This window comes from Adiantum capillus-veneris, chromosome 19, assembly GCF_014529385.1.
Source record: "Adiantum capillus-veneris isolate H3 chromosome 19, ASM1452938v2, whole genome shotgun sequence".
In the NCBI taxonomy this organism is placed as follows: domain Eukaryota; kingdom Viridiplantae; phylum Streptophyta; class Polypodiopsida; order Polypodiales; family Pteridaceae; genus Adiantum; species Adiantum capillus-veneris.
The window spans coordinates 76228398-76250655 of record NC_140949.1 but is presented as its reverse complement, the minus strand read 5'-3'; the positions used below and the strand labels follow the sequence as shown (position 1 = coordinate 76250655).

General features: G+C 43.3%; 1 protein-coding gene across 3 annotated transcripts in view; it reads left to right on the top strand.

The window, feature by feature from the left end:
- LOC147434254 (protein FLX-like 1) overlaps nt 1–18268 on the top strand; it is a 37685-nt gene extending 19417 nt beyond the window's left edge. Inside the window, exons 3-6 of one of the 3 annotated variants that reach the window (XM_086490814.1) lie at nt 16701–17206; nt 17301–17440; nt 17531–17619; nt 17728–18268. In XM_086490814.1, the coding sequence (XP_086346940.1) occupies nt 16701–17206; nt 17301–17440; nt 17531–17619; nt 17728–17823 (831 nt within the window). In that variant the 3' untranslated portion in view covers nt 17824–18268. Of the gene's footprint in view, nt 1–16672; nt 17207–17300; nt 17441–17530; nt 17620–17727 lie in introns of all 3 variants that reach the window. The other 2 variants (XM_086490813.1, XM_086490815.1) reach the window with 2 other exon arrangements.
- Nucleotides 18269–22258: the final 3990 nt, after the last annotated feature.

Below are 22258 nucleotides of genomic sequence, written 5' to 3'. Positions count from 1 at the left end.
CGTCGGAGTCCGAACTGTCTCAGGATGACTCCTATGTAGAACTGTCAAACACTGGGCGAAATCTCGGTTTCTTTGCCTTTTTCTTGCCCTTTCCGAAGCTTCGCTTTTTGCCTTTTTTGTCTCTCGCTTGAGTCAGAAGAGCTGTAAGAAGAAGAAGAAGAAGAAGAAGAAGAAGAAGAAGAAGAGGGATTGGGTAGTCCTTCAAATCGTACACGCTTCTTTTGCTTTCTTGGCGATATAAAAGAAGATTGACGACCCAAATAACCCGGGAGGTCAGTTCCTTTCTTTTGCTTTTTCTCTTGCTTTTTGGATTTGTTGCTTGCGTCCAAAAGCTGACTAATCTGTGTCTCACCTCTTGTAATTCTTGCTCTATAAACATCCTCGAAGGAGGTTTCTTGACTGCCAGTTTGATGGTTGGTTGCCGGTTTTTTTAGTGGTTCTGTGGCTTTCTGCCACTGGGTGTGCACTTCTACGATGGATTGTCGAGACAAAAATTTTGCAAATTTCGGATCCTTCGCAATTTTAATCATCTGCTTCGTTGCCTCGTCAACCTGTTGTCGACGTTCCATCTCTTCAAGTTCGAACTGAGTAGGTCGAGGTGGCTCCTACTCTTTCTTTGTTTGATAATGTAAATCTTCTTCGTGATCTCCTCTCGCGTTAGCAGCTGCAGAAGAAGTCTATTGATTCTTGTTGGAATCCATAAGTGTCATGAGAAAAGGATCAGATTGCCCGAAGAAAAATTGGCCACACTTTGATACCACTGTAACAAACTTGGACATCCCAAGTCAAGCTTCTACTGCGACACGATAGAGATTCACTTCAAAACAGTTCACAAAGATGACACGGCCCATCGTAGTTCCGTGCCCAAAGGTATTGGCCCCAAAGACTGGCACCCCTTTCTGTAATTTTTATTAATCAATCTGTGTTCAAAGTACAAGAGAGTCGGCAATGAGGCCCAACCAACTTATTTATTGGTACAAGGGATGCCCAAAAGCAGAGCCCCAAAAATCTCTAACTTAAAAGCGTACTAACTCAAAAGCAATTATCCCCAAAATTTTGGCTTCAAAATCTCTCGGAAATCAGCCAGCGTAAAGCAGCCATCGTAATTTATGGAATTCTGTACATTCTGCCATGTTAGTAGTCAACGAAAATTGCATCGTCGACATAGCTGCCACATATCAGCTTGTCAGCGTGATTTCCGACGCGTTTTTCGGGACTGTCCGTACAGTTTGCTTGTCATCACTTCTGTCCGGTCACAGATGGTCATGCCACGTCATCAGTTTGAGAGAGAGAGAGAGAGAGAGAGAGAGAGAGAGAGAGAGAGAGAGAGAGAGAGAGAGAGAGAGAGAGAGAGATTTTATATCGTTCTCAGAGGTCATACATGTGATGTGGTATTTGTATGGCTGATGAGTGACTCGAGTCTCGATGCTCCAAAATTGTGGTGATGAGAGTGACGAGTCACAATGGAGAGCCCATACTGTGGCTGGGAGAGGAAAGTGTGTAGGTCCAAGTTATGGCTGAAAATGTGAGAGAAGCAAGTTCGGATGTGACCAAAAGTTGAGCACTCTAGTAGTGTGTGGTACTCAGACTCTCGAACTTGCAGTGAGCATAATGTGCAAAGTCGATTTGACTCTTCTCCATTGTCCCAACGTCCTATCTCACATCGAAGGAAATGGGAGCTAAGCCGAATGGTTGCGATAGTGCGTATTGCCGACAAGGGGATAGACTCAAGCATGTAACTGTGAGTACGGTTCCCTCTTTCAGCGAAGAACATGGTTTTGTAGTTGGGGGCAATATGGGTGGTGTAATGTATGAAGCGTGACTCACCTGATTTCTCTCAAGCCGTAATACATTGGCGGTGTAGAAAAAGCTTTATTCACTTGGAAGTCAATTGAAGCATCATGTAGCAAGTGTAATGCATCCCATCTCCCAAACCACTTCTTTATGTCTTGCATCCATCCCGTGCTCAAGATCTTGCTTTTATGCATCTTTTGAACTTTTTTCCTTGCTTTACATGCAATTGTAGGAAGTCGAAGTGAGGGGTTTTGACGCATCTTTATCATGTACTCCACAACCCTTTCTATGCCCATAACCTCAATTGAAAGAGATCCCGACTCAAGAAATAGGAGCATATATGGTGTTTGTGTCTTAACTTGAGAAAGTTTGTAAAAAAACACTTTTGGACATTCTCAAACTCTTTCCAAGTAGACTTTGAGATGCTCCCGCCCCACACTTCAACTCCATAAGAAGAACCGGTGTCACCAATGCATCAAAAAGATACTTCTTGAGAACCGAACACTTGATGTTTCCTGCATTACACATGTTCTCAAATGCATAATATGCTCTCTTTCCCGCTTCCAAACGAGCATAGCATATTCATGCCACTTGTGATTGGATGGTACCTCAAGGCCAAGGTACTTAAAGCTCTCAACAACTTTAAGTGTCTCATTGTTGTATACAATGCATGGCTTCTCCTTATGGTTGGTTTTCACAAGCATAACCTTTGTTTTGGACTCATTCACAATCAACCCACTTTGCAAGCAAAAGTTCTCAAGAACAACCATAAGCTTTTGTGCATCTTCTAAAGTGTGTGTTAGAAGCACTACATCATCCGCATACGACAAAAGCATGATTACCGCATTGCAAATAGTGACCTCTTCAATGCCTTCTTCTTGCATAAAGTCAAGTACCATTTGTTCCAATTGATCGATGCATTGACCAAAGAGAGTTGGTGACAACGGACATCCTCGTTTAACCCCAATAGTGCTTATAAACATTCTTGAAATTTCTCTTCCCATGCGCAATTGACAAATCACCTTCTCATAGATTCGAGAAACCGCAAGCATAAACTTACTTGGCACTTGGAGTTCTTCCATCCTTCTTCACAAATTGTTACGTGGAATCATATCAAAGGCTTTCTTAAAGTCCACAAAACAACAATACAATCGCTTGTCTTTCAATCGACTTTCCTCCATGAGAACACGAAGTGTGACAAGATGATCAATGATGCTATGGCATCCACGAAAACCTGCTTGTCCTTTTGCACGCTTGTCATTCTCTTCAGCCAAATTACTCAATTTTATCTCCATTATCAACTTTGCGATAAGAGACCCAATCATTATAGTCCGGTAGTTGTTTACATTCTTTACATCCCCTTCTTTATGCAAAGGCTTAACTCAATTAGTACTCCAATCATAAGGCATACCATGTTGAGGTGCAAGGTTGAACATATCACACATCCACTCATAGGTAAAATCGTCCGTCCATTTGATCATCTTTGGCTTGATACCTTGAAGATCTTCCGCTTTGCGAGTGGCCAACAATTCAAGCCCACCGCATACATCCTTAATATTAAAAAAAGAGAGCATACGTGGGAGTGAACTATAAAATGACATTTTTTCAGCATTTGCTTGCTCATATAATTGCCTACAATATGTGTACATATCCACAAGGCTCAAATTACCAAAATTCTCAATTCGCTTGCTCCTCAAGTTTCTCCAAAATCTTCCACATGCATGTGCCTTTTCTTGGACTTGAAAAAGTTGCTGCTTTACCTCCCATCTTCTTCTCTTCTTTTGAATCAATGCTTTGTATGTATGCAAATGACTTTGATATTTGTCTTTGTCTATAGTTTCATCAAGCTTTATCAATGACTTTCGAGCATCTTGACATTCTTTATCAAACCACCTTTTGCGTGATCTATCTTTGTTGATACCATGGAGATGCTTTATGGCAAAGCATTCTGTGGCACAAGAACAAATAGCTTTCTTAAAAGCTTCCCATTTAGTTACCAATGGTGCATCATATTGAAGCTTTGTCATCCATAATTTTTGCTCAACCATTTCAATTGACATTAGTGCTCGTTTGAAATCCATACATAGTGATAATTTCTCTTTTCTTTGGCTGAAATTATCATGCTTTGGTGCTTCTCCACATGAAAGGTCAATACATAAGGTGCGATGCTCGGATTCCGGGGTCCATTGACCAAACATAAAACTCTTTATGTGATACGTGATGTTCTCAGAGAGTAGCATATAGTCAATCACATTGTCCCCATTATGTTTCCTATATGTAAATCCATTGGTTTCACTCCACAAAGATACACCATTGGCAATGAGCATACCTGTGCTATTACACATGTGTAAAAGTAACTTTCCATAGTGATCCGGCTCTTTTTCATTCATTGAAGTACGATCATACAAGTGAACTTCCTCCAACTCTGTTGAAATGTATGGCATGGCAAATTGTTGAGTATCATGTTGTCACATGCAATGGGTCTCGGACTATGTGGAAAAGACCCTCGCTTTGGAGCATGCGGACAATGTAAGGTGGAATAGAAATGAATGTTGATCTTGCTCAAGGTGAGTGCTCCTAACTGTGCTAAAGGGTTCCTTTTACTTATGGAAGGGAGAGCCTTCCGTTCCTTTAGAGAGAGAATGCAATGATCACAAACAAAGTGAATGCTACTGTGAATGAAGGTGGAGAGAGAGAGAGAGAGAGAGAGAGAGAGAGAGAGAGAGAGAGAGAGAGAGAGAGATACGACACCAGATGGTTCTCAAACCCTCCTCCAAGGACCCCTCTCTCTATGGCGAGAGAGGTCTATGCTATTGATTGTACAAATCTGGTAGAATGGTCTAGATGCAATGGACTTGCCGACGATATTGACGACAATGATGACGACGAGGAAGACGGGCTGAAATCTGAAACGCTAGGGCTGAACCGTTGAAATCTGCAAAACGTTGACTTTCTACTGATCTTTAAAATGTTTCGGTGAGGACGGCAATGGCGACGATGATGCGTTGAAAATGCAGCTGTTGAAATATGCCGACAGCGGGCTTAATCTGAAAACACTGGCTGACTCGACGGTACGACAAGGATTTGCTGCAGATAGGTGAGATCTGCGAGGCTAGGGGCTAAAGCTGCAATGGCTGAATGCTGAAAGCTGAAAACGCTGATGTACTTGGGCTGATTTAACACCGGAAACTGCAAAATGCTAGGCTAGGTCTGTAAAACTGAAAAACGCCAGGTCGAATTTATTGATAAAAAACGCTAGGTTGAATCTCCTGCTGAAAACGCTATGGAAAGGAATCCCAAAAATGTTGTCAGTTTTGTTGGTTGAAAACGTTAGGCCTTCTGCCGGTCTTGTTGAGAAGGTGCATTGTAAGTTGCTGGAACTTCTTCTGTCTCTTCTGCCAGAACGTGCTAGCGCTAGGTTTCTTTTATAGTAGCTTATCAAATTTGCCCTACTCACTTTTCCAACAAAAAATGCTCATGATGCTCATGATGGGTACTGAATGTCATGCTGTGTGCAACCAGAGGATATGCAACTACTCTAGGTGCCTGGACATGCACGGCCTGCGCACAGGCTCACAAAAGGTTCCAGAATACTTCCTAAGCTGACGTGAATCCTAGACTTGATAGCTTGTCCCATGCACATAGAGTTAGACGTGCACGTGACATCTCCTTTTCAAAGTGAGGTATTGGTACCGAGCTGTATGGCATCGAGGGAGAGCGCCAACAACTCTTGGAATCCTGCGAGGAACGCTTCGCTGACCCACTCTGATGCGTGGGTCGTGTGATACTTGAACTTCATGAAGGTCTGTAATGCTTGCTTCTTTGGGCTGCGTCGAAAGCGACACAAAGTGATCTGTTGCGGCTTCCATGCTCCAACTTCGGCCATGGTCGTGGATCTACCTTCTTCAAGAATCTTCGAGGAGGAAAATTCCTGAAACCACTTCCAGGATAAAATTATAATCATACCCATTCCATGTAGAGTAACAGGAAAAATACTATTCTTCGTAAAAGAGTCAAGACTGTGCATGCAATGCAGATGAACTAAGTGACGGACACCAAATACACGCAAAAGAGAGATCGAATCTTAAACCTTCGACTTAAACCTATTAATTGTGGCAAATCACAATGGAAATGCTGATGCTTGATGGACAATCTTTCTCGTGCTCTTTCTGAGACTGTGTCATGCCAAGGAAGAAACATGTAAAAGCTATTGACAAAACAGACAATCGGTAAACGATGGGAAATCGTTGAATGCAAACTTTTTTTCTTTTCGAAAGTGATCTGCATATGTCCGTGCTCATCTGTGAGTGAGTCACGTGCATCGTACAATACGGCATGCCTGTGAAAAGGGAACACATAAGGACGGTGAGGAAAATACAAGAAACTGTCACGAATGAAAAACTCGAACAATGCGTGCTGACTAATCATGCGATCACACAATACTTTCTGAGTGGGTTCTTTGGACCTCGACTCGAGAGCCAAGATCGGTTCGGCGTGTCTGATCGTATTTGCAATGAGGTTAGCTTCACTAGAAAAATCATCATCTAAATCATCATCCTTGTGAAGAATCACATCTCTATCATGCAAAACATGTGTGTTGTGCTTTGGAGAAGAAAGGACCGAGAGAGTCTCTTTCTCTTGTTTCTCTTCAAGCTTCGCCTACACATTAGAAATGAGAGGTAAAGAATGACTAACCTCTTTACGACGAATGATAATGAGAGAGTTACTTTTGGCATTTAGAGTTACCGTATTGTTGGCCCAATCAATGAGAGGGTTATGCTCACGAAACCATCTAAAGCCCAAAATCATATCACATGCTGAAAGAGGAGACTAGAATTTTTTTTACGGAAGGAGGCTTGCTTAACAGTGAATAACACATCAAGGCACTCTCGTGTAATGAGAGAGTCCATACTGGGAGCGAAGCCCGACATCTCAAGAGGAGATGTCTTGCTAACCTCCAAGCGGGCTCTGTCTACAAGAGTCACCAATCACATCATGCATACTACCAGTATCAAACAAGATCACAATGCGTTGACGATTCACATGACCATAACGCTTCATGAGAGACTCATCAACTAGCTGATTATGAGAATGGGAAAAGAATAAACTAATGGGGGCTCGCTCTCTAGTTTGGAAATTAAACGTTTTCAATTGATTGAAAGGTATAAGGATTGTTTCACGGATACTCTTCCGGATAAGCTACCTTTGGAACGTCCAGAAGATCATTGCATTTATCCTCGCTTACCTCCAAACCAAGCCCCTTATAGAGTAAGTCTTGCTCACCATGAGGAAACTCTGAAGCAAGTCAACAAGCTTTTGGAAAAAGGTGTTCGATCAAGTACTTTACCGAATTGCTCTAGTTTTATGGTGCAAAAGAAAGATGGCACGTTCTGAATGTGCATAGACTACCGATCTCTAAACAAGATCACTATGAGGAATCGCTTTTCGATTCCTCGGATTGATGATATTCTCGATAAGTTACACGGTGCAAGCATCTCTAGTCGCATTGATCTAAAGAGTGGGTATCATCAGGTCTTTTTGTATCCGGCTTGGACACCCTAAGCGAGAAATCAATAGCAACACACGAACAGAAACTTCATAATCTTTGAACTTTAATAAAAAGAGAGAGAGAGAGTCGCACGGCCCGACGAAGTTCCGTGCCTAGAGTATTGGCCCCAAAGATTCGAGATATGCGCCTAACCAACCCAAAGATTTCAAAGATGATGGCACAACAATCATATTTTTCACTTTTTTCGGGGTGAAAGATCGCATGAAAGCATTGCAGTTCCTACAGCAATTCGACAACATCTATGCTTTGGGAAACTATACAGAAGAATCCAAGATTTCTTGAGCAGCGGGATTTCTTAAAGATAATGCTATGCAATGGTGGAGTTCAATCGAGACACAACAACATGCTCCAAGGACCTGGCAAGCTTTCAAGACAGTTTTTGCACGTAGTTACATGACTTCGATGTTTGAAGTCCGGATTTTGGCAGAGTGGGGCAACTTGAAAATGCTTGCCACCGAAACCATGGACGAATATAACCAAAGGTTTCTCGACGTGTACCTTCCGGTGTCTTTTTTTAGATCTGTTCCCTTGGAGGCCCAGTGTGAGCGATACACCATCGGACTACCATTACCATTGCAGGAATATTGTCTATCCAAGCAAGTCTCTACCATGCAAGAACTTATGGACCATGCGCGGTCGGCTACAAACTGATGAAGGCAAAGCTAGAGTTTACCGGAGAAGAATCTCCGGCCACTAACCACAACTCTCGGCAACAACGAACAAATTCTCGAGTCTCGTGAAAGTCAACCACAAAGGCTTCGTTTTACACCTCAATAACGAGACACCTTACTACAAGAAGGCTGATGTTTTGGATGCTTTCAAACAGGACATAACTATTTTGGTTGTCCCCAACGCACTCCCCGCGTCGACGGTCGACAGAAACTTAGGACTATCTCCAGCCAAACGAGCTAAACCAGCCATTGGATTAGTACTTGACATCTATGGCATACGCCTTGAAAGTACAAATGAATTGTGTCGAGCATATGGCAAAGTCAACGGTTTGAAAGCCCTAATTTTCTTTGACCCAAGAGCTAAAGAGAACTTCATCCATCCACAATTCTTGAAGTAGATGGACTTTGATTATGATGCAGAGGGTGGAGAAATTGAAGCTGAGCTAGCCGCAGGGCAAACTCAGAAAGTGATACCACTCATTGGTGCTCTTCTAGTGACTATCCAAGATTATCATGGAAAAGCCGGTTTCCACATTATGAAGTTGGGCAACTGTGACGTTCTATTAGGCATGCCTTGGCATGATAAGAACGATGCGACTCTCCAAGTTCGAAACCGAACCATCACCGTGATGCAGAAGGGCAAGCCAGGCGTCTTCAAAGTTCAGTTGTCCGAACAAAACCCTGAATGAACTCTCTAGTTTTTCTATAGTTAGATACTTTTGAACTTTGTTTGAGAAAGTATTGTTTGAAGCTTTGTTTGAAATGGAGGGTATCTGTTTTGAACCTGCTTGGTGCCGATTTGAATTGTTTGACTCTAGTTTTAATACTGGTTTCATTGATTGGTGATTTTACTCCCGGGTGGAGTAGTGAGAAAAGATGTTTGAGAATGCTTGTTCATACTCATGGCCCGGACCCTTGTGGTTATTTGCATGGGGAGTATTGAATGATTGAAAAGTGTTGTTTTTACTCATGGCCCGGACCCTTGTGGTTATTTACGGGGGGAGTATTGTTGTTGTTACTCATGGCCCGGACTTGCATGGTTATTTACGGGGGGAGTATTAAGAAGTCTAGAGCGGTGGTTACTCTCAGCACCTCCAAACGACGCAGGCTGCAGTCTGGGGAGCGTTTGGTTGTAAAAGGCCTTTATATCTCATGGCCCGGACCTTTTTAGGTTATTTGCGAGAGGAGTGATGAGGGAGTCGTTGAACAGCTCATGGCCCGGACCCGGATGGGTTTTTGCGGGGGGAGTGTTCATCGGCGGCTTTATGTTTCTGTGTCTTGTAACATGCATATGTGAGCATTTGTGTTGCATGGTGATGTGCCAATTATTGAATATTCCTAATTGGATGAGATTGCCTGGGTATGTAATTTTTTAGTGCATCAACACACCCGTGGAAGATCAGTACGGTCTGGGTGTGATGGCTAATTTTACTACGCCGGAATATCAAGAGTTCCAATTTGGATGAAAGGAGAAGCTAACTCCTTGATCAAAAGAGTAGAAAGGAGAAGCTAACTCCTTGATCAAAACAACCGAAAGGAGAAGCTAACTCCTTGATCAAAAGAGAAGAAAGGAGAAGCTAACTCCTTAATAAAAAGAGCAAACCGATTGTCCCTCAGAATGTCCCCCGGAATGACCCTCGGAAATTTATTTTTTTGAGCTAACTTGAGTTGTTTTGCAGATATGCTGTAATCGTGGACGCTTACTCTCTTTCAAGAAGGGGAGATGTAACAAACTGCTAACGTGGCAAAACCCTAAAGACTAGAGCCAACTTACATATGCCGGCCGAGGGGCCTAAACCCTAAGAAGAACAAGTAGTAGAAGAAGAAGAGGTCCTATTAACTTATGGGGACTCCGTACGATGGGCCCCCAAGTGACATAAAGGATTAAAATAAAGCAGGATCCGGACACACACCAAAACTGACGCGTGGTGAATTTTCGAAAATTACGTTGACATGATGACGTGGCAGGTTGTATGGATTTTCGCGTTTTGCGCTGGCTGATGACGTGGTAGGTTATACGGATTTTCGTAAATTTCGCTGACAGCTTTTGGCATTGCTTTTTGGACCAAAAGCTTTTGAGTTTTAAAGGCTTTTTACTATAACTGCTTTTCAAGCCAAGGGCCTTTAAATATGAGGCTAGGGCTCATTCTGTGGCATGCTTCCTGGAGAAGGTGCAGAGTCTCGAGTACCGGCCGGTACTGTGTTGATGCAATATAAAGAAATACCGAAAGGGACACCAAGGTTTGGGGCCAATACTCTCTGGGGTGGAATTCAGCCACTCCGTGTCGTGTGTCGTCTCTCTCTCTCTCTCTCTCTCTCTCTCTCTCAATTCAGTTGTTATTTGAAGTGCTTAAAGTTGTTCAGTCTGTTCTTTTCTGTTGGCACGGAGTGCCCGTCTTGTGACATGATGCCATTGAGGAAGAAAATCATGGATGAAGCACATGCTTTACCTTATGCATGTCACCGGGTATTCTTCCTACGACCTTAACATTCGAAAGATATTTCTTTTGGCCAAGTCTTAGAGTAGACATCGATCAACATGTTTGGGAATGTTTGCTTTGCCAAAAAGTCAAGTATGATCGGCATAAGACTCCTTGATTACTCCAACCTTTGCCTGCTTGTGATCGACCTTGGGAGAGTATTGCCATGGATTTTATTATGGATCTCCAAAGACTCAGATTGGAAATGATGCGATCTGGAACCATCGTGGATAGATTTAGCAAGCAACCTCACTTTATTCTAGTAAGAAAAACGACCATAGCAGATCATTTGGCTAGGGTTTTTCTAGAACAAATTTTCAAGCATCATGGGAAGCCCAAGTGTATTGTGAGTGATCGAGATTCTTGTATGACAAGAATTTTTTGGCGTTCTTTGTTTGATAACCTTGGCACGAAGTTGGTTTTTCTTTTGCATACCATCTTCAAACTGTGGGCAGTGTGCACAATATTGGATATGTTGAAATCCAATGTTTCGGACAGACAGTCTGATTGGGAGGAGTATTTGCTCCTTGTCCAACGCGCGTATAACAATACCATACATTCGTCTACGGGGAAGGCACCCTTTGAGATTCTAAATCCAACATCACCAACTTGTGACAAACAACCCCAAGTTGTTCATGTAATTGCACATGTTGCTAAATGGACTATTTTCTTATTTTCTCGAGTAATTTCTTTTTATTGAAATTATGATATTTAAAGATGTGCACTTGAACCATAACGTTAGGAACTGTAGATTTATTGGAATTATTAAAATCCAGCAGGAACGGAAAATTGTGATGCGTCATATGATGGGTGACATTAAGCATTGCGAAGGGGTTTTACCATTAGTTCGGTAGGAGAGACCGGGAAACGAATATTCTTGATGCGTCGCGTGATGGGGTGACGGGAGCATCGGAAAGGAATATCTCTTTGGTCTGGCAAGAATCCCGAACTGGAAAGAGGAATACATGTAAAGACTGGATGAGAGTGCGACTGACCTTGGGGTGGCTATTCCAGGCCTACTCCTGAAGATCCAGGGCCTGCTTTTTGCAGATGATTTAGTTTTATTTGCGGAGTCTAAGGAGGAGTTGCAGGCTAGTTTAGATAGATTGCATAGTTGGGCGGAGAAGCGGGGGATGAAGTTCGGCATAAAGAAATGCCAGGCGACCGTGTTCAACGGGGACCTTGAGGAACTTATTGCCTTCAAACCCCACATCGGACCTGAGGAGATTCAGGTAGCTTCGGAGTATAGGTACTTGGGCATCTTAATAGACAGCGAAGTCTCGATCGATACTATCCTTAAGGATAGGATTGAAAGTGCACGTAAGTCTTTGTATGCCCATAAACATCTTCTATGCTCTTAAGAAAATTCCGATGTGGTCAAGGTTGGCCTTTCTCAAGGCGTGCGTCTTCCCAGTGGTGACTTATGGAGCGGAGATTATGGGCTCACATGACATGAGGAAGTTGAACCCATTAGAGACGCTTATAGCAACTGGAATGAGGTGGGTAGTCGGTAAGGCCGCGAAGTCGAGTTCTGTGGCAGCAGCAACTCTTCACCGGGAGTTAGGGCTCCCCCTCGTACCAGCTTACTGTGCAGGACAGAGGGTACGAGCTTTTACCAAGTACGCAGGTCTAAAGACTTGGATTGCAGATTTGGTTAACAATATACCAGAATGGAACCAATTCAAGAAGTGGACTTGGTGTAAAAGGACAAAGTTTTGGGGGCAGAGGTATATCAACGGCGCTTCTGTTGAAACCGCAAGACAGGAGAGCTGGAAGCTTTGGGAACACTCACATCAATGTGTCTCCCTTGATCCTTATATCGAGAGGAAGTATGAGGACACGCGTGGATACCTCTATAGGCAGAGCATTGGGAAGAACCCCGGTGGGATGGAGGAGAAAGTCTTGTTACTAGCAAGAGTGGATGGCTTAAGGCTTAAGGATAAGATTGAACGGGCACAGTCGAGGACTTGCCCGTTATGTGGAATGGAAGAAGGTTCAAGGTCACTTACGCACCTGTTGGTACAGTGCCTTGAATTGGACAATCTCAGAAGCTCAATACGACCCTGTTTGGAACATGCTAGACGGCTGTTAAACAATCCGAGCGGTGAAGATACCGAAGTGTTACTCCTGGGAGGGGAGATTAGCGGAAAGCGATTGCCAGGTTGGGTTGTCCCCCGTGGGGCCCATAATGGTCGTCGTGGACCGCAGCTGAGGAGTGCCTATGCGGATAACGTTGCAGCATTCCTCTGCGGGGCCGTACCGCGATACTACAATGCTTTGGCCCGTGAGGGTGTTTGAAGCTCGTAGGGCTTGTAGTTATTGCGTACGGTGCGGTCTCGCCTAACATGGTCCTGGGGCTTTCCGAGCGGGCCTTGGTGACCATGGTTGGCCGGATCGGGATGCCTCCTTTGAGTCGACGCCCACCTTGGGTATGGCAGTCCTACTGGACATCCGTTGGACGGGAGCCTTTTTCTACCAGGCGAAAATCCTGGAGTACCTGGGCAAGATTCAGTACTTTCTGTGAGTTACAAGGGTTTGTCCCTCTCTCTCAGCCTCGGTCCTTAAATGCATCACTGAATTCGTTTGGTGATTTCTCGACATAACCCTCGGGTGGCGTGACTAACAAGGGAACATGGACTGACTAACATGGCATGAAAAGACTTTTTACTCCCCCGAGGGGGAAACTTGCTTCCATTCCCCGTTGACATGCCACGATATGGCATGGAGGCGCTTTTCCCTTTGTCGGCAAGTCCGCAAGGTAATCTGTCTTTGACTCGTTTGTGTGCATGCGAAGCAAAGGCAGTTCCTTGCTGGCTTGCCGGCTCTAGCCCAAAAAAGTAAAAAGTAAAAAAAATACATGTAAAGATGCAAGCACAAGAATAAAAAGATGGGGTCTGAGAAGATTTTCTTAAAAAGCGGAATATTCTAACAAGTTTTCCGGGAAGAGCAGATGCTTTCCCACGAGGAATCTATGTTTGCATTGCATTTGTGCATGTGGTTGCATCCAGGGACGCCTGGGAAGTGTTGTGAAAAGCATTGTTTTTAACTTATAAGTTTTTTGGGCAGGTTCATACCAATTTTAAAATATGCCGGCCGTCCACTAAATAAGTGGGCAAGCCACTTAGAAAATTAAGCAACAAAACTAGCTAGTGAATGCTCTCTCCCTATTTCGGGTAGAACAAAAAAAAAAATCCCCTGTCGCGATCTCTGCCCGGGCAGCCTCTGCTCAGCTTTTCCTGCAGTGGCTAGGGAGCTGTAAAAGTATCCCATGCCCTCACTCAGAGGGAGGAGTTGCCAGCGCCATCAAGAGAAGATTGCCGCCAGAAGATGCAAGAGATCTTGAGACTACGAAGCATGGAAGTCGCTTTTCTCGCGCAAGAGCGACGGGTATCTATTGTGGATTCGCCATACGAATCGCTGTCCCGTGTGTGTGTGTGTATGCAGGTACGTCATTGCGAAGAAGAAGCGGGAAGGCTTCGGCCTATGCTTGGGAATTTCGGGAACGGAATTCGAAAATTGTTTGTGTAGTCTCGACTCTGAGTACAGAGAGAAAAGGATTGAGAGCTCGTCTCTTGGATTTCCCTCATGGGAAGGAATGACCATCGAGTTTGAGAATTAGAAGAGAGGGGTTTTCTCTGGTTCTTGTGCTTGTAAAAAGATACTCCCTAATAAAGGATTCTCTTTAAGGGGGGGACCAATCCATCTTTTGGTCCCAAATACTATGTCGAACTTCTCCCTCAACTATATTGTTAGGTGCAGCGGAATGATTTTTTGCGCTTTGCTTAAGATGAGTGCTCGGAATTGTGCTCAAGGTTCCTTTTAGTTCTTATCGAAGGAAGAGCCTTCCGTTCTTAATGGAAAGTGCTATGATCACAACAAAGTGAATGGACAATGTGCGTGCAAGTGTATGAGACTGAGAGATAGAGAGAGAGAGAGGAGAATATGGCATTAGAGACGTTGTAAAACCCTCCTCCAAAGGCCCTACTCTCCTCGGCGAGAGCGGTCTACCTTTGGTACAATTCGGGGGGCAGCCATGGGCATCACCGGCAACGTCTTCTTTGCGCCTGAAATCTGCAGCAACATCTCCTTCTTGCGAAAACTGGTCTTCCCTCTGGGAGAGGGCGTGTGATGCTTATATAGCTCCATGGCCACGACAAAGATAGCAGAGGACTGGCTGCCCCCGTAGAGACCGCAACCGTTTTTTTTTTTCGTGCGGTTTTGCTAAAAAGAGAGAGAGAAAACGCTGGCTGATCTGTTGCATTATTTATCAGATGGCTGTCCGCTTATTAGGTGGGCGGGTGGCGTATTTTAAAATAGTCCGAATTTGCCCAAAAACTCAATAAAACCTAAGTTAAAAACAATGCTCTCACAACACTTCCCAGATGTCCTTGGATGCAATCACATGCACTGTTGCAATGGAGACATAGACTTCCTCGCGGGAAAGCATCTTCTTTCCCGAAAAGCAACCCGCTTTCTCAGAAAGCATTCATTTTTCCTCAAAGTTTTCTCTGAACCCATCTTCATTCAAGTGGTTGCTTTTCCTTGTGCACAATTCTAACACAGTTAAGAATTTCCAATTGTTCTGGGAAAGGCCAATTGTTCTGATCTGAAGATTACTTGTGCACATCGGCACTGCTTTCCATTTTTTTTTTCTCCTGCAAGGTATTACAACCAGCAGTGTTTTCCCGACGCTCATTAGCGTCTGGTCCTTGCAAAAACGTAAAAAATGATTCACCTTGCAAGCATAAATGACTACTTGCAAAATCTCATGCAGATAGGATTCTAGCCATAGCATTTTTTGAACGTACGTTCACCCGATTCACAATAGAGCAAACCCTCTTTAATCCTTAGGGATGTTCTCTCATATGTAAATCTTACCGTTTTGAAACGGTTGGCGAATTATACTCTTATGAACATAATAGTTCGAATTTCTCCCAGCAGCGTGTAAATGCTACTTGACCTGCTCATGGAGAAACATATACTATTGTAATGGTAAAAGCACATAGCGTACTCAATGATCAACGACCATGAGAAAACCTCTTCTTCATAGAGAAACTCAAATTCCTTCTACTGAACACGTCTCAAATAGAGATTTTCGTGTAGGAATATCCTTGCGTGCAAAAAGGCGCTCAAGAGAGTATAACAAACTCCCGTCCAGTTCCTAAAACGAAAGTTGGTTCATCTCATTCCGTTCAGCAGAAAAAATGACCCACCTTGGCATATGTTTGCATCTTCGTATGTTATCCATGTACCCATAGGCGTACATAATTCTTAAGCTGTGTTAGAGTTTTGGAGATCCTTAGAGCAAAGACGCTCAACCAAATAACTCCTCGACTTTTCCTTGCGGATCCTTTCTGCTGCTGTGTGTGCTGCTCTCTATTAAAAGCCAGAGAGCTCTGCACATAATACTGGCCTATAATATTAGGGGCATATTGCCCAAAGCGTTGCGCTCCCTTGCGGACCCAAAATGCCCGGACAAAAAAAACGACTTGTATGGAAATGTTCCATACGTACTTATGGATTGAACCTTGAATCCACTGTTATCTGTTGAATATTTGGATGCCATGTGCATACTGGTAATTGAAGCAGGAGGGAGACGAGAGGGAAAAACTCACCCGACGCTCTTTCAAAATGATAGAAAAGAAGCAGCTCACGTTTTTGCCTTTGAGCATTAAGAGCCTTTTCTGTTCTCTCTTTCCTGGTTTTACAGACTGGGAGTGAGTGCGAAACTGCTCAAGCAGGAACATTCAGTCCCCTCTCTTATCACCCGTTGGTCTTTGGCAGCCAAAAGCTCAATGGGCCCAGCTACTGATACGCATTATTGTTGTTTGCGCTTTGTCAACCCAGAAAAAGGTGGAACTGTGTTCTCTCTATAGTGTCTTTGAGTCAGTATCATCGATATTCTTGTATTACAAAAGGGTGTGTTGGTTCATTTTTCAAGGTTATTTCAGCTTGTGAGGTTCTCGCCACCTTGTAGCTTTGCTGGTTTTTTTTATTATTGGATAATAGATATACCTTGATGAGTGGAATGGCCAGCATATAAAGCATTTTGTTATTAGGGATGTTTGTGCTGCTGAGATTTGCCTTTGCTGTTAGATGGGCCGATTGGTAGGGAGTTCCATAATGTCTTTTTTGTGATGAATTGTCTTGGCTGCTAGTTCTTATCAGCTCAGTTGCCTTGCCCAGATGGCTGGATTACCTCGCCTGCCATTAGGTGCAGCTGGGGCTCTGTTTGTTGGCCCTGGTGGAAGGCCTCATCCTGACATGACAGTAGCGCTACTAGAGCAGAAAATTTTGCAACAGCATGAGGAGATACAGAAGCTTTTATCTGAAAACCAAAGGCTAGCTACTATGCATGTTGCTCTCAGGCAGGAGCTTGCCATCACCCAACAGGATGTTCAGCGAGTGCAGCAAGCATTCGCAGGGTTGCAGATGGAGAAAGAACAGCAAACAAGAGCGCTTACTGAGAAGGTAGTCAAGTTGGAAGCTGATGCTCGTGCAACAGAGCCTTTGAAAACTGAGCTTGAAAATGCCAAAGCAGGTGCTCACAAGCTTCTTGCCCTAAGGACGGATCTCTCTAATCAAGTGACTCAGCTCACCCAGGATCTTCAAAAGGCTCGGAATGATGCACAAGCAGGCTCCACAATGAAGGTGGAAATGGAAGCTCTGCGTGATGAAATCCAACGAGCCAGGTGTTTTTGGGAGCTCTTGTTGCTTTATGCAATATACAGTGTCTGTGACATGTTTAAGTGGATTGTAAGACATGCCTTTAAATGACTTGGGCAGGGCTGCCTTTGAATATGAAAAAAAGGCCAATGCAGAGTTGTTGGAGCAAAGGGGAGTGATGGAGAAGAATCTTGTTTCTATGGCAAAAGAGATGGAGAAGCTTCGGGCAGAGCTTACAAATGCAGACATGAAAGCGCATGGTAAAAGTTTTCGTGGACTTCTGACTACCTTTATTGGACAATTTAATTTTGCGTATCTCATTAGGCTTCTATCGATTTTTTGGCTGATAGTTGGGTCGTATGGTGGTGGGTCCTATGGCATACCCGAATCTGGTTATCCTCCCGCAGCATCTTATGGAGATGCCTATGGCCTCTCTCAGGTCTACGATCCTTATAACTAGGTTTTGTTAGTGCCTTTCTTTTTAGATACGTTTTGCGTATTGAAAGGCAGCCTTGGTCAATTATAGTGTGGTGTGTTTGCCATCCAGATGCGGGGAGCTTCGGACAGTGCCATTCTGGGATCTGGAGCTGCTTGGGGAGCCTATGACACGCAGCGAGGTGGTGGAGCTCTTTTCCGGCGTTGAGCTTCATTTGGAGTCTTTGACTTTCTTCCAGGAATTGTCATCTACTTGTTTCTATTTTGGCCTTCATGTTCAAGGCTGATTTTACATCGTCTATTATGCATGAACCTACTTCAAGTAGAGTTTTTCACAAGTGAGGATGACAAGCCTCAAAGCTGAGCAGTAAAGAGATATGTTTTGAACTTTGATCGCTTTGGTGCAGTTGAACCTGTGATTTGTTGCCACCTACCTCATGCTAGTCCTAAGTCAATGGGTGGTGATGCCTGATACTTGACTAACATATTAGTGTGGCTGTCCTCCCTTGTGTGGCATGTTTTGCTCAAATATTTATATAGCAAATCAAGTTACAGCGTTCCTGTTCAGGTGAGATGTGAAGGTCCGAGGGACTACGTATCTATTACTGTTCACAGCTATATAACAAAAGCTATCGCTAGTTTTCTCTGAGTAAGATTCTTTTATGAGTTACCTCCTGCAGATGTTTTTGTTGATCTGAAAACTTTAGAGCTTGCTACGATGGAGACTAGCGATGTAGCAGGAAGTAGCGGTGTATCATACATAAATTACTAGGTGCCATGAATGGCCCACTTTGTCTTTGGTAATTGTCTTTCTGGATACGTATCGATAGGTGATGATATTTGCGTTACCATATTGTGCAAGTATCTTGTTATGGAATCTTTTTTAAAGGAGATCTTCGTTTGATGAATTCTTACGAATATATCTTGTGTGACATTTGATGCTGTCTTTACGTGCTTCCTTTTTTGGGAAATAAGTTGTTATTTGCTGGGAATAGATTGAAATGGGTTGAGCTGAGCCCCTCTCCTCGTGCCGACACTCACATACCAACAATTAGCTTGTATGTTTTTCTTCGTAAGGTCTGTCTTTATTTGCCAAATGGTGTTTTCTTGTCTCTGGACTCTTTTGGTAGGAGTCGTTGCTGTCAATAGGACTGTGGATCCGGCTTGTTTTTTCTTTTTTTGATGGATTACTGACAAACATTTTTGCTCCTTATGTATTGAGACTTTATGAAAGTGTATTGGTTCATCTATGTTTACAATGTTCGTAGTGGCTTTTTAAAACTTGTCTGTAACTCTGGATGTTGCAGATGGGTTTTCTATGATCTTAGTAGGGACTTACATATCTGGAGAGGTGCTCTTGTGTGTTGTTACGAGTGTGGGAGTGGAAATTGTGGATGCAGATCAAACCTGCTATCACACATCCACACTAATGCATGGATATGTGTGCTTGATATAGTTGAGAGAGAGAGAGAGAGAGAGAGAAAGATGAGATGAGATGAGAACGGGATCTAAAAGTCTTATTGACCTATGAGACCAGAGAGTTACATCATTGTGAATCTGATACAAGGTTTGGATTAAAAAAAAGAAAGAAACTTGTAAAAGGTGGGTATCAAGAGCTTGAGAGGTACATATACAAAAAGTGGGTGTATATCTATGGAGAGTAGAGACAAAATGGTGCATATGCCTGGATCTCTCCAGCTCTGTTACTCAATCACTCAATATACCTCTTCTACTGATGTGCCTTGTATCCTCCCTCTCTGGCTGGTCGTGTCTCCGACTCTCTGCTCAATCTCTGGATGGAAGAATATTGTGGTCTGTCTTTGGGTGTGTCTCACAGTGTGAGCCTCTCTCTTGGTAAACTTGCTCCATATCGCTGAATGTGCAGTAGATAGAGGCCAAGACATCTCTGATCCCGGCATCTCAGAAGTCTAGATGGACGCCCAAAACCCTCTCTAAAGAGGCAATGAAAGCGGCCACGTATCTCATACTAATGAATACAGTGGCATATATTATTGAGCTTTGTCTTTGGCTCTCTAACACAGTTGGCACAACCTGTCCTCGGTTGAAATGCCTCGATATTGGCCAGTCTCAATCTCCAACTGATGTGATGATGTTCGAATCTGTTCAATAGCACATCGTAATCCGTGGGACAAGTGAGTGTCCATGTAGGCAGGTCTAGATAAGAACCCATTCTCGGTGAGCTGGAGAAAATACTCCCTTTGCGTAGTCATCTTTGTGCCCAACTCTTGTATTGGCTATATCCATGTCCTGCGTATTCAATTGAAACAGATCTTGTTGTAGAAGTCTAGTGACCTCCCTCCACGTGAGAGAGAGAGAGAGAGGGAGAGAGAGAGAGAGAGGGTGCATCTAGAGAAAACTGAAAGGAGGGGAGCTCTTGTCCATTGAGAAACCATGTAGCTCAAACCATGCTGCCATATGTGCATACCAACATGATGTATGTGTGTGTGTGTGTGTGGAGAGAGAGAGAGAGAGAGAGAGAGAGAGAGAGAGAGAGGAGCGTGTACCTCAAAGCATTTTGCCATCTGTGCATACCAACATGATGTAGATTACATGTTAGTGTAAAATTAAGTTAGTGAGTGATGGCAGAGAGAAAAGAAAGAGAGGGGGGAGTGAGAAACATAGAGAAGAAGGGGAATCAAGAGGAGTGAGAGGGAGGTTACCTAACCCTAAACCCTAAATGATGTTTTAGAGCTGCGATTTTACCTGTGTTGGATATGTATATTGGCAAAGGTAATCATTTCGTGAGTGTTGACTCGAGAAAGGGGAACTTGGTGATTGCTTTGAGAGGCCTAACATTCTTGTTGAAGTTGTCTCTTGGCATTGAGGCTATTCTCTACTCCTGCTGATCAAGAAGTAACTAACATCTGGTTTATGGACGCGAGGTTATTGTGCAACCCATGGTTTGTGAGGACTTAATTCGAGTTGGATTCTCACAGCTCTACAATTTGTTGTGCCAATATTTCTTGCACATTCTAATGCACATACACTTGCGCGCACGAGTACATTACTTTGTGACTTCTAGAAAGAACCTTCTAGTAACCTTGGCAAGGGTCCTCAATCGGTAACACTCCTATTTGGCCACGCATGGCATGATTGTATTGCAAAAGGATGTTTTTCCCAAGAGAACCCATCTCAGCATTTGGTCTTGCAATTTGGCAAAAGCAGGGAGAAAAGGTGTTTAATATTGCTCGGATCGAGCTTTCTGCATCTACAGGTGGTGGTAGGGATACATGCCTTGTACTACACAGAGGGCATTCACAGGAGGATTGGGCAAACCCACTTTAGTCAGTTATGTTGTGGAAAAGTCTGTAGGAGAGTTGCCTGGATTCACCTAGTCATGTGGAGAAGCTGGCTCACTCATCACCAAAGCACTCATATGTACCTTGGTCAAGAAATGGAAGTTTATCCTTGCCAGTACGTCGTAGGTATGGGTACCCTCGGAATGATTATTGTGGATCACTTTGTCTATGCGTTCCACATTTCTTATAACTTCATTTGATGATGCTTATGGGACAATTTTGAAAATCCTGATGGTTTTGATCAATGAATATTGAAATCCATCTGTTGTAGAGCCTGCATCCTAGGCTTCTTGTTGTGCCTGTTGATTGAAAACACTCACTAGCCTAAGGTTCATTGTGTAGTTTCTATAAATATGATGGTGTGGACCACACGTCGGGAGACGAGTCTCTCCTGCTTACTAAAGCTGTGTAAGCTTTCTGTTGTTATATGAAAAAGAGGATTGTTGAGGGATATGATAAGCTGCCTTCATGAAGCTACACAACACATGCTACATTGGATTTATCATGTCATTCTTGTCAAATGGGTGTGGTACATATTTCTTGTCAAGGGGCAAACTCTTGTTTTGTCTTAACGTAGACGCTGTGCTAGATATTTGCTGGTTTTTTTTTGGATACAGAGTTGGAGGGGTATGTTAAACCACCTTCATTGCTTTGTAGAACATGATTTATCTAGCCAATGGATAATATGACCAAGTGAGCCTAGTGGTGATAACCTTTGTTCACCACACCCAAGCTCGGTCTTGTTTCAAGAGTTCAAAGCATTGGTGCCCAGGTTGTTGCTTGATATAGATTGGGAGGTGGGTAATTCACACACAGGCTCTATGAGATTAATCACATCTAGTGTAGTTGGAAGCTCATCACTGTCTGCAGTGTAATTTGAAACTGTCGTCTTTGATACATTGGTGGTGCATGTCACAGTTGACTCACTACCATGACATGGGGGAAACAAACGTGAGACCACACAGATTATCTTACAATTCACGCAATAAATCTTAGAATTTTAGGAGTAGCTGCAACTTGAAAAGTACTTATTGTTCAGTCTAAACCATAATTATGGTTAGTTCCAAACTTGCATTATATTATGTTAACTTTATTTGTAGGTTGTGTCGTGTATGTTTGGAACAAGTAGTTGTTTATAAACATGCATCAAGGCATAACTCCTTGTGGTGTTTGAACGCTGCCGGAACTCAACTCAAGTTCAGTTGTCCTTAATCTCTTCTCTTGTCAGTAAGAACCTAGTCGAAACAAAAAAGCCTATTACCCATATTATAGAACAGTTATCGGTCATTACGAGAAGCCACAATAAGAAGCTTGCTGCATTTT